This window comes from Schistocerca cancellata, chromosome 3, assembly GCF_023864275.1.
Source record: "Schistocerca cancellata isolate TAMUIC-IGC-003103 chromosome 3, iqSchCanc2.1, whole genome shotgun sequence".
NCBI classification, from domain to species: Eukaryota; Metazoa; Arthropoda; class Insecta; order Orthoptera; family Acrididae; genus Schistocerca; species Schistocerca cancellata.
In genome coordinates, this window is record NC_064628.1 from 90,399,679 (window position 1) to 90,412,792 (window position 13,114).

The 13,114-nt window shown below is 39.7% G+C and overlaps 1 protein-coding gene across 1 annotated transcript in view; it reads right to left on the reverse strand.

Annotated features, from left to right (window-relative positions):
* Positions 1–13,114, reverse strand: part of LOC126177085 (protein Skeletor, isoforms B/C) — a 744,541-nt gene that overhangs the window by 241,433 nt on the left and 489,994 nt on the right. The window contains exon 3 of the mRNA XM_049924333.1: positions 9,640–9,721. Within this exon, the coding sequence (XP_049780290.1) occupies positions 9,640–9,721 (82 nt within the window). The remainder of the gene's footprint in view (positions 1–9,639; positions 9,722–13,114) is intronic.

Genomic DNA, 13,114 nt, shown 5'->3' on the forward strand with positions numbered 1-13,114 from the left:
AGAAGGGGGGCAAGTACTTTTCTTCATGTACCTAGCATACATAAAGCATGATCCCAAGGTGACGTTACAAACTTTCAGAGACGACGGAGAAGGGTAAATGTATCAGTCTGAGATTAGGGAGCCTTTTTCGTGGCTGGCACGTTCACATGGTCTCACTACACTAGACTTCTTACTCTTATTGTGGGGCTACGTGAAAAGTCTTGTGCTCAACCACGCCCGGGTTCCCGGGTTCGATTCCCGGCGGGGTAAGGGATTTTCTCTGCCTCGTGATGGCTGGGTGTTGTGTGATGTCCTTAGGTTAGTTACGTTTAAGTAGTTCTAAGTTCTAGGGGACTGATGTCTATAGATGTTAAGTCCCATAGTGCTCAGAGCCATTTGAACCATTTTTTTCTTGTGCTCAAGATACCTGTCGAAACTGGAAAGGATCTCGCGGCAAAAATTCTCGCCGTCTCTGACTCTGGACAAACGACACCGCGGATATTAGAACGAGTGCGACAGAACTTGTGCAACAATGCCGTGCCTGTACTGAGTTGGGAAACGCAATTCTGTCTACAGGTAAGTGGAATTCGTCATTACTGTACCTTTGACTTAGGATTCTCGGGCCGCGCGTCGTTACTAGTCCATCAACAGGGGAAATAATCTGAGTGTATAGCGAGTATTCTGCGGGACTTCTGTATGTCATGAATTCTGTGCGCCAGGGTTCAGAAGTTAGGGCCCACAGTTTGAGCAATGCGCGAAGCTAAGGCGGAACTTGAATAGCCTTCCGCACACACCTTTCGACTTGTCGTTTCCGGCCTAGGGACCCTTACTTCAGGCTGATACATTTACCATTCTCCAGCATCACTGAAAGTTTCTGACATCATAACAGAATCACCCTACATAAAGTTGTCAATTGCTTGCAAGGCTTCACTTTTAATTTGTACTGTTTTCTTCTCGATGTGTTGAATATAAACTGTTTTAATCTTCTTGTAATTGTTCTGTAGGCTTGCATCTAAATTAGCCCTATTAATTTATTCCGTTCAAGGTTGAAGTTGCCTACGCCATAAGTAAACAGTATAACGTCGTCAGTATCACGAAGGAGGTTCAGATACGATTAAATAATGTATTTTCCTTCTTTGTTTTCCCATTTTACGAATCCAAAGACTTTCTGTAGGTCTGCAGAAAACATCTTTGATGATGAAGAACTTTCTTGTTTGACATCTCACTATTCTTATAAATTCTAATGGAAGCTGTGACACTAACGTATCTAGACCTATTGTATTCTTAGGTATACCTATATAGGGCGAATCAATTCTTCTTTTTCAAGTGATGTTAATACAGATTTATTTGGAATCGCATCAAAGGATTTCTCACTATCTACGAATCACCGACAAAGTGGTAATTTATACTCATTGACTGATTTAAGTTGATCAGATTTGGTCGCCAGGTCATCTCATACATCAGGCCATGGTTTTGCCGTATTATAAATAATAATAATAATAATAATAATAATAATAATGCACCAAAATACGTCATAACACAAACAGCCAAAACAGAAGGAGTTAGTAATTTTAAACATCTTTAACCAATCGTAAAGTAGAAGGGGCTATAAAGATTTGCAAATATGTAAAATATTTACAACGAGAAATGCATATCTAGAAATACAAAACTAAAATTCTATACCATAGTGATAAGGCCAGAATGTGTGCGCTTAACTAACCCTCTGCCAGGCACTTAACTGTGAATTGCAGAGTAATAACGTAGATGCTTGTTCGCAGGCATATACACTCACGCTCATAAATTAAGGATAATACTGATACATGGTAAAACAACGGTGTGGTGGGCGGTTTGCGGGTTTAAATCACCTCAGGGTATGACCATGCGGTGCAGAGAGTAGGTGTGCAGACGTTTTCAGACGTGCTAATGGCGACTGTGTGTTGAAAATGGCTCAAAGAACACGTATTGATGACGTTATGAGGGGTAGAATACTAGGGCGAATGGGGCTTGGTCAAACACAGCAGGTCGTAGCACGGGCCCTCCGTGTGCCACAAAGTGTGATCTCAAGATTATAGCAACGATTCCAGCAGACAGGAAACGTGTCCAGGCGCTACAGTACGGAACGTCCACAGTGTACACCACCACAAAAAGACCGATATCTCACCATCAGTGCCCACAGACGGACACGGAGTACTGCAGGTAGCCTTCCTCGGGACTTAACCGCAGCCACGGGAAGAGTTGTCTCCAGACACACAGTCTACAGACGACTGAACAGACATGGTTTATTCGCCCAGAGACGTGCAAGGCGTATTCCACTAACCCGCCACAGGAGAGCCCGTAAAGCCTGGTGTTCAGAACACAGTACATGGTCATTAGAACATTGGTCCCAGGTTACGTTCACGGACGATTCCAGGTATAGTCCGAACAGTGATTCTCGCCGGGTTTTCATCTGGTGTGAACCAGCAACGGGATACCAACCCTTTAATGTCCTTGAAAGGGACCTGTATGGAGGTCGCTGTTTGATGGTGTGGGGTGGGATTACGGTTGGTGCACGTACACCGCTGCATGTATTTGACAGAGGAACTGTAACAGGTCAGGTGTATCGGGACATCATTTTGCACCAGTATGTCCGCCTTTTCAGGGGTGCAGTGGGTCCCACCTTCCTCCTGATGGACACTAACGCACGGCCCCACCGAGCTGCCATCGTAGAGGAGTACCTTGAAACAGAAGATATCAGGCGAATGGAGTGGCCTGCCTGTTCTCCAGACCTCTACGACACACCAGGAGCTCCGACAGGCACTGGTGCATGAATGGGAGGTTATACCCCAGCAGCTGCTCGTCCACCTGATCCAGAGTATGCCAACCCGTTGTGCGGCCTGTGTACGTGTGCATGGTGATGATATCCCATATTGATGACGGGGTACATGCGCAGGAAACAGTGATGTTTTGTAGCAGATGTGTTTCGGGACGGTTTTCTCAACTTATCACCAATACCGTGGACTTACATATCTGTGTCGTGTGTGTTCCCTATGTGCCTATGCTATTAGCGCTAGTTTTGTGTAGTGCCACGTTGTGTGGCACCACATTCTGCAATTATCCTTAATTTATGAGCATGAGTGTATATAGTCATTTTCTCTCGCTCTGTTTTGGAGTGGAACAGGGAAGCGAATGACTGGTGGTGGTACATGGTACCCTCCGTCACGCGCCATGCGCTGGCTTACGGAGTGGCTACGTAGATGTAGATGTACATATAGATGTAGAACTATAAACTGGAGAGAACAGAAACAATGGAAGACGGATTATTGGAAAAATAAAGGCAGCGACACAAACTACAGATGGTGGGAAAATAAGAAGTAATCAAGAGATCTATGAAAATGCGGAGAAAATATCAGGCATAATGATAAAGCAAAGGTTAATCTTCCTTGGACACATCTACCGAAAGAATGAGAAGAGGCCAATGAAACAAGTATTCCTGGAGGCCGAGTGCGGGAGAGTTGGACCACTGTGTGAGACGGACCAGTGGGGTATTTCACGAATGTGCCGCTAGAGAGCAGCTTCCACTGCTTGCGAGAAAGCTCTTTTGTCAACGTACGTGGTGCAGAAATATTGCTATCATTTGCGTGTTAGTTCTGCAGAAAAATCACATTCTCTGTTCTGGTAAGCCGAAAAGCTTTATCGTGTGGTTATATGACTTTAATATTAAGGCTTAGTTTGCACAATATTGACGCAGTTTTCTTTTTTTAGCGAGATTGACCTAAAATAACCACCGAGGTCTCTGCCTACAGACAGAAGTCGGGGGTGGTTCATCTCGCCCAGACAATCGGAAGAGATGGACCACTTGTTTTAAAGTGAGAGACATAGACCACAATTAAATTTTACCTTGCAAGGCATGTCCAATAATTCCACTGAAGGGGTCGCTGTCTCATAATATACTACTTATTTTTCCGAAGATATGTCTGTGCCAACAAAGGGAAGAGCAGGATCTCACACACAGGGCAACCAACCACTTCAAAGCTCAAAGAAAGACCCACTGACCCCAAGCACATCAAAAGAGCCGAGTTATCTGCACAAGTAAAATTCCTTCACTGACACAACTTCAGACTCCACTCCTACTAAACCTAAAGATTTCAAGATTACAGCCTCAAAACCGACTGCTCCCAAGCCAACACAAACAAAATTTTTGGAAGAAATACCACTAGATAAAAACATGAATATTAAGAGGATGGTAGCAACTGTGTCAAAAAGGCTTAACTCTGCTGAAAATATTGAAACTATGAGGGAAAAGAGGGATAAGAAAAGAAAGGAAATAGAAAAAAGACAGAAGAAGGTCACCGACGGGAAGTACTAGTGAAGACAAAAACAGACCGAAGAAGACCAATAAGAAAAATAGTGCAAATAGCTCACTGTGTTCATGAGGTGCAGACGTTGTAGAACATTACGAAAATAATTTTGATGAATGTCATGAGGATGAATGTAATGGCTGTGGTAAAATCTATTACGAAACTAATAAAAATTACGACTGGATTCTGTGTGGTGCCTGTCACGATGGTCAACATTTGGTAAAAAGTGTAACTGCTGCAGAGAGAAAAAGACAGGATAATCCCTGAACGAAACCAATAAACGATTAGAAACGCCATTGGGAAATGAAGATTTATATTAAACTGATGAAATTGTTTTGGACTAAAATATTTAATAGTATGATCCTGTATTCTTAACAACATATTCCAAACAATGGAATTTTAATAATAAATGAAAAGCACAAGTTTGCTTTTCATTTATTATTATAATGTTGTTCTACCAAGAACCGACGGAAGGTTCTGTTAAATGGAATTTTAATTGACTCTTTTCATGTACAGCCATTTTCACACGGCCCATCTCGCCCAGTACACTGGCACGTCTCGCCCATACACCTATGGGTGATATGGACCACTCACGTATATTTTCATTTTATCATATCCTGTATTTGAAGCGGCAGTGCTTCAGAAATATTTATCACTTAAGTTTATGTGACAATCTGCACGAACATGCTGCCAGTAGTAAAAAAAAAGCTGAAAACACACAAATTTTATTCTGAAGAAAAGTGATTCAGTTCTCCTGTACTTATCCTATTTATGGAAAAAGAAGTCAACAGTGGTGTGGGTTATGGAAACATGAAAAGGATTAGAAAAAACAAAGAATAAGGGAAATAAACAGTTTTAAGAACAAAATTCTAAATCTGGAATGCTTTCAAGGCAGAAAAAATAAGAAATTGGGAACAACATTTTCAGAAGAAAGAAAAGTGCAACGTGGGGAAAAGATACCGCTGTACTGGAAAAATAGGAAACAACGAAAACGAAAAGGAACTGAACGCGTTATGTGATCCTAGTTCGTAAATAAGAAGACAAAAAATAATGTAACTGAAAATATGATTTTAAATATAATTATGCATGCTTCCGCAGTCGTTTGGATTAAGAATAGGGACTAGGAACTAGTAATAGCAGAACTAATAATTAACTAACATTGATAATAATAATAATAATAATAATAAAACCCGTGGAGGCCCGGGAAAAGAATAGGCCTCCGGTATATTCTGCCAGCCGTCAAAGGCGACGAAAAGAACAAACCACTAATAGGGCTAACCCCCCTTCTAGTGTGATTAGTTGGTTCAGCACAGAACTAGTGGTCGAGGACGACGCTTGAACCCTATGCCCGTCCACAATGGTAACGACACTGCTAGCCACATGGAAAATGATTTAAATCCAAATAGAGGTGTTTTGCAGGATATGCTTCCTGCAACCACTCTAGAAGGAAAACAAAGACAGAGAATGAGATGGTCAGATGAAGTTAACCGACACCTCATGTTCTGTTATTACGAAGCAACAAACTTAGGAACCAACACAACTGGATACAGATCACAAGTATACACAACATTTATTACCAAATATCCAGAATTAAAATTTTTAACAGAACAACGACCAGCTGATCAGATCTGTGTAATAATCAAAAATAACAGGATACCCCAGTCAGAATTAGGAAATATCAAACAATAAGTACAACAAAATAATGTGCAATCAGAAGAAGAAGAAAATACAGTAATGGACTCAAACATCCCAGAGCAAACAAACAGATAACAACACGCATCAATTAAACAATCAGAGGGAAACGAAATCTGAAGACAGCCACCAGAACAAGCACAAATAGAACACAAAGAGACACATATGTTAGATATAGAAGAAAAATTTCAGCTGACATATATAGAATACAAAGACACAAATACTGACATTAGACTATTCTGCATAGACCACCAAATAACCCACAAGTCGAAACAACAATAACAACTATCAACACAATCGAGTTCGAGTCTCGGTCCGGCACACAGTTTTAATCTGCGAGGAAGTTTCATATCAGCGCACACTCCGCTGTAGAGTGAAAATTTCATTCTAGAAACATACCCCAGGCTGTGACTAAGCCATGTCTCCGCAATATCCTTTCTTTCAGGAGTGCTAGTTCTGCAAGGTTCGCAGGAAAGCTTCTGTAAAGTTTGGAAGGTGGGAGACGAGGTACTGGCAGAAGTGAATCTGTGAGGACGGGGCGTGAGTCGTGCTTGGGTAGCCTCAGTTGGTAGAGCACTTGCCCGCGAAAGGCAAAGGTCCCGAGTTCGAGTCTCGCTCTGGCACACAGTTTTAATCTGCCAGGAAGTTTCAACACAATCATACATAACAAAATAAATGAAAATACAACTATGGAAGAGTTATAACTACTGATTTATATAGGAGCACTAAGTACACTAAGTATACACACTAGGCAGAGATCAGAACCAACCAAGACACAGAAGAAAAATTATTTAACAGTTACATTGCAGACCCATACACATTCCCTGATACACTTACACATGGAATAACTTACCTGAAACCTAAAGATCAAGAAGACACAGCAAACCCAGCTAAATATCGCCCCATAACATGCCTACCAACAATATACAAAATATTAACTTCAGTTATTACACAGAAATTAATGACACATACAACACAGAACAAAATTATAAATGAAGAACAAAAAGGCTGTTGCAAAGGAGCACGAGGATGTAAAGAGCAACTGATAATAGACGCAGAGGTGACATACCAAGCTAAAACTAAACAAAGTTCGCTACACTACGCATACATTGATTACCAAAAAGCTTTTGATAGTGTACCCCACTCATGGTTACTACAAATATTGGAAATATACAAAGTAGATCCTAAACTGATACAGTTCCTAAACATAGTAATGAAAAATTGGAAAACCACACTTAATATCCAAACAAAGTCAAATAATATCACATCACAGCCAATACAGATTAAGCGTGGAATATACCAAGGAGACTCATTAAGTTTTTTCTGGTTCTGCCTTGCTCTGAACCCACTATCCAACATGCTAAATAATACAAATTATGGATACAATATTACTGGAACATACCAACACAAAATCACACATTTGCTATACATGGATGGTCTAAAACTACTGGCAGCAACAAGTCAACAACTCAACCAATTACTAAAGATAACAGAAGTATTCAGCAATGATATAAATATGGCTTTTGGAACCGACAAATGTAAGAAAAATAGCATAGTGAAGGGAAAACACACTAAACAAGAAGATTACATACTGGATAACCACAGCGACTGCATAGAAGCGATGGAAAAACAGATGTCTATAAATATCTAGGATACAGACAAAAAATAGGAATAGATAATACAAATATTAAAGAAGAACTAAAAGAAAAATATAGACAAAAACTAACAAAAATACTGAAAACAGAATTGACAGCAAGAAACAAGACAAAAGCTATAAGTACCTATGCTATACCAATATTGACCTACTCATTTGGAGTAGTGAAATGGAGTAACACAGACCTAGAAGCACTCAATACACTTACACGATCACAATGCCACAAATATAGAATACATCACATACATTCAGCAACAGTAAGATTCACATTAAGCAGAAAGGAAGGAGGAAGGGGAATTTATCGACATAAAAAACCTACATTATGGACAGGTAGACAATTTAAGAAAATTCTTTCTAGAACGAGCAGAAACTAGCAAAATACACAAAGCAATCACTGATATAAAAACATCGTCTACATCACTACAATTTCATAACCACCTCTACAACCCTTTAGATCACATAACATCAACAGATACGATGAAAGTAAATTGGAAAAAGAAAACACTACGTGGCAAGCACCCGTATCATTTAACACAGCCACACATCGATCAAGACGCATCCAACACATCGCTAAGAAAAGGCAATATATACAGTGAGACGGAAGGATTCATGATTGCAATACAGGATAAAACAATAAACACCAGATATTACAGCAAGCATATTATTAAAGATCCTAATACCACAACAGATAAATGCTGACTTTGCAAACAACAAATAGAAACAGTATATCACATCACAAGCGGATGTACAATATTAGCAAATACAGAATACCCCAGAAGACATGACAATGTAGCAAAAATAATACATCAACAACTTGCCATACAACATGAACTAATAAAACAACACGTTCCCACATACAAATATGCACCACAAAATTTTCTGGAAAATGATGAATACAAATTATACTGGAACAGAACCATTATAACAGATAAAACAACACCACATAACAAACCTGACATCATACTCACCAATAAAAAGAAGAAATTAACACAACTAATCGAAATATCCATACCGAATACAACAAATATACAGAAGAAAACAGGAGAAAAAATTGAAAAATACATCCAACTGTCTGAGGAGGTCAAGGACATGTGGCATCAGGATAAAGTTGACATTATACCGATTATACTAGCAACTACAGGAGTCATACAACACAATATCCACCAGTACATCAACGCAACACAGCTACATCCAAACTTGTATATACAACTACAGAAATCTGTAATTATTGATACTTGTTCAATTACCCGAAAGTTCCTAAATGCAATGTAACAAATACTGTAGGAAGTCACGCTTGATCAAGGTCCACGTCACTTTCCATTTTTAACCAGACATAACGTCTGAGAAAGAAAAGAAATAATAATAACAATGACAGCAAATGAGCACAAATAGGGAGGAGAGGATGTGCTTCGTAAGTTCAAAAGCGTTCATCGCTTGGACGCAACTACTAAAAGAAAGCATATGGTGAATAAAAAACGTTAATAACACCATGAATAAGAGGACAAAAGTGAGATATTATGGTATAGTGAGATCTAAAAGCAGGAATTAGTTACTAGTTATGCTAACAAAATCCTGAGTAAAGGTACAGAAGTGAGATATCTCGGCATAGTGATGTCTAAAAGCTGGAGGTAGTTATTAGTTACGAGGGTCATTCCATAAGTCATGGCAACAACATGAGATTTCTACAAGTGCATAGGGTTCCACTTCAGGAGGTCACGGTAAAGGCTGAAATGAAACGGAGCGCCAGTGTATTTTGCCCCGCCGGAAGATATAGTTTTCCTCACATTCGCTGTTTCTTTATTTCAAGTGATAAAACAAAATACAAACGAACTCTCCACTACAAGATTTTCGAGAAATATCGGAAACCAAACAAGTCGCAGTTTGATTCAGGCCGTGAAGGGGCTATCGCCACAGTCAATAACAGCTGTGTTTTATTGTAATCAAGTAGCATACTTCCACACCGGTGACAGCACTCACCTGCCTTTGTAGTCATCTGGGTATGGTACGATGTAGCCGTCAGGCGAAGGTCTGGACGTGTTGCCGACCCAGAAGAACGCGTCTGAAACACAATGCATCATCAGCACACTTACACCGTGTTGTTAACTTTGCGCTGCTGCAGTCTGAGACGTAAGGTTGACATGAACAGAGATAGAACAACACATTTCTTATCCTTTAAGAAGAGTCAAATCTAATACGTAATCCTAACACTAGCTCAAGTTTCGCACTCGGTGTTTCAAATGAATTTAAAGTTTATTTATTGAAAATAAGGTGCTTAAAAGGTAGTAATGTATGATGAATTTTAAGTCACAATAGACAGTTTGATAATGCATTCTTACAGTTATGACAAAAGATGAGTTTACTGCATTCAAGGGCCGCAAGGGATTAGCCGAGCGGTCTGGGGCTGCAGTCATGGACTGTGCGGCTTGTCCCGGGGGAGGTTCGAGTCCTCCCTCGGGCATCGGTGTGTGTATTTGTCCTTAGGATAATTTAGGTTATGTAGTGTGTAAGCTTAGGGACTGATGACCTTAGCGGTTAAGTTGCATAAGATTTCACACACATATGAACATATGAACACATACATGCATTCAAGGGCCTGAAGAAAGTATAATGTAACACCAAAACAGGCTGTAAATAAAATACAGCTGAAGGTGTCATCCCCACTAAGTAAAGGTACAGCCCTATTAATACTAGATCATTGTTCACCCAGTCAATTGCTCCATCTCATGTGACTTCGTGTTGACGAGTTGTTAAAGCCTGATCTTTCGTCTTTAGTGTCTCGCACGGATTTTTGAACCACATTATTCCCGAGTCCAGTCGAAACTATAGAAGGAAAATACAGTTTTTATTTCTAGTAGACGTTACCACCTGAAATTTCTGGTTCTAAACCTAAAGAAACGAAAAAAAATTGATGAATTCCGGCTTTTATGGAAAGTTATATGAGACTGAAAGAGATCAGAGAAGGGCAAGGAGAAGACTTGTAAACAAATACTTCCACACAGCCTCTAAATAACGAAACTTCGATCATTAGATCAGTTATATCAATAGAAAGCATATAATTCAAGGCCGAACAAATCTTTTTCGAGATATTCATTCAATCTAAAATGAAGTATAGAATGAGGACTAGTGGTGGTAGGTGAAATATAGTTAAAAGACAATGCTCATGAATGAGCACAGGCATCGGGGAAAATAGGGAATGTCAGTAAACGAATTACATGGAAGAGAGGAAACGTCAATAAACGAATTACATTCTTTGTAGAAGAAAATTCGTAAATACATGTATGACAGTACATACCTAACTGAAATAAAGTGAATGATTAAGGCTGTATTAACGACAATAATTTTCGAAATCAACAACCTTGAAATTAAGAACTTTATAGAACACTAGGAAAAGCGGATATGAAATAACTGTAAGGAAAAGAAAATAAAACCCAAGAAATTAGAAAGATTATATTAACCAATGAGACATTATTTCATAATGTGTTATCTTTACTACTATTTAAACAGTAGCTAGACATGGTAGCAAGAAATTAAACAATTGTCAACAAAGACAAAAAATGTAGACACAGTAATACTGACTCTTCTCGGCCTTGGAGATGACGTTGTCTTAATCAGTGGAAACGAACAAAACCTAAACATCTTTTACAGAGATAACATACACATGAACATCGCATTAAAAACAGATAACACGTCAGTGAGGAAAATAAAAGGACATGTGGGTGTCAGTAACGCGAGCAATGGAGCGTGCCTCCGAGAGTCAACGATCTGACTTCCAGACGAAAAGAAAACTTCAAACATTTGGGGAAACACCTTTTATGAATGCAACAGAAGTGAAATAAGACGAAACGCAGTGCAATTAGCTGTGTGTAGACCATTTTTATAATGTTGCTGGCATACTGAGAAAGACATAATTTAGACAAAACGACAGAAGATGAGTCTTAGTCTTTCAATTTTCTACAACACAAATAATACTCTACGTATAAGTCTAGATGAACAAAATTCAGCAGTGTTCGAAGGGGAGCTCCTGAAAAGGATCTTTGATAGTACCAAGTGAAAACTCATTAGTCCAATGCAGCACTGCGAATAACATAAAACAGAACAAAAATATTTGAGCTGGAAATGTAATGAGAATGTATCAAAGGCCAGAAGCGCCTGGAAACAATCTTTGGAGCAGGAGAAGGTGAAGTTCTCTGGTAAAAAGCAATGACAACATTCATATAGACAAAGAAATAATAGCGCTAACAAAAAACGATTGAATAATGGTACCCATTCATCAAAAAGCAGTGACGAGATACTTATGGCTGGCATACATAGCCCAGTCAACGAAGACCAATAAAGGTAGAATAGGGTACAGAAATAGTATACCCGTAAATTTTTGTATAGTGGTAGGGGGGAGAGTCATGAACAACATACAAAAAATTCTGGTGGGTTTGGTTTGAGCATTGGGGGAAAGGGCACAGAAAGGTCACTTTTTATGTTTTTCTTGAATATCTTGAAAATCGCGGCCCCTAGCGAAACTGTTTCCCAGTAAAACATTCAGTTTCCTATAAAAAGGCCCCTATTCATTTTTCTTAGCTAGGGCTAATAGCTCCTGCGTTCCAGGAGATGGAAATATGGCACATTATTAAAAATACTGTTTTAATGGTATAAAAATAACGTTTGCTGTTAACTGAAATGGGTTAAAAGGGAATGTTAAATTTGAATACCACGTCTAACTGCAGTAGAGTCGCATTAAGGGATGAATTGTGTTCTGAGAGTATAACAGGATGAAAGGGGGAGAGGGTTAAGTGTAGAAGCGTGAGGGAAGATAGGTCACCAGGTTGTGGTCATGCACTTCCCTCCTTCATAGGTCTGCAAATTGAAGAGAGAGCTGGTGATTCCCCACCCTTTGTACTCCAAAACGTCACAGCAAGCAAGTACAGTGTGCTTCTCAAAGTTATACCAATCCTCGGCAGCGCGCCTTATGAATCACTGGCGATGCTGTGTGCACACGTGCCAGGTGGAGTTTGTTTTCTGGAAAGTGCATTAACACTCATCGACTACAGGCACGAGTTACTAATAACACTAACGGAAGAAGTGCATAGGGTGAGAATCTGCTTCAACTCTGCACACTGTTCTACACTGCTAGAGGGAAACTGATACTTAGTCACCCGGTACGGCGGCTGTAGTGTTCTTCCGGGAAAGGCAGTTTCCCCCACCACGAGCGCCGCTCGCTCTTCGTTTTCCAGACAGATTCTGCCTCCCCAGAATTTCCTATGCATTTCTTTTCATGAGTAGATCAAAATAACTTCACTGAGTTGGTGTTTATACAGTGGAGTTATTTTCTGTTTATTAAACGAGTGCTTATTTACAGGTGTTAAGTCAGCGTTTATGTGAAATACGTTTCTTCCCCTTTCCCCCTGTTACACTCCCCAGAACGCAGTTTATACATTAATACGGCTCTACTGCTGTTAGG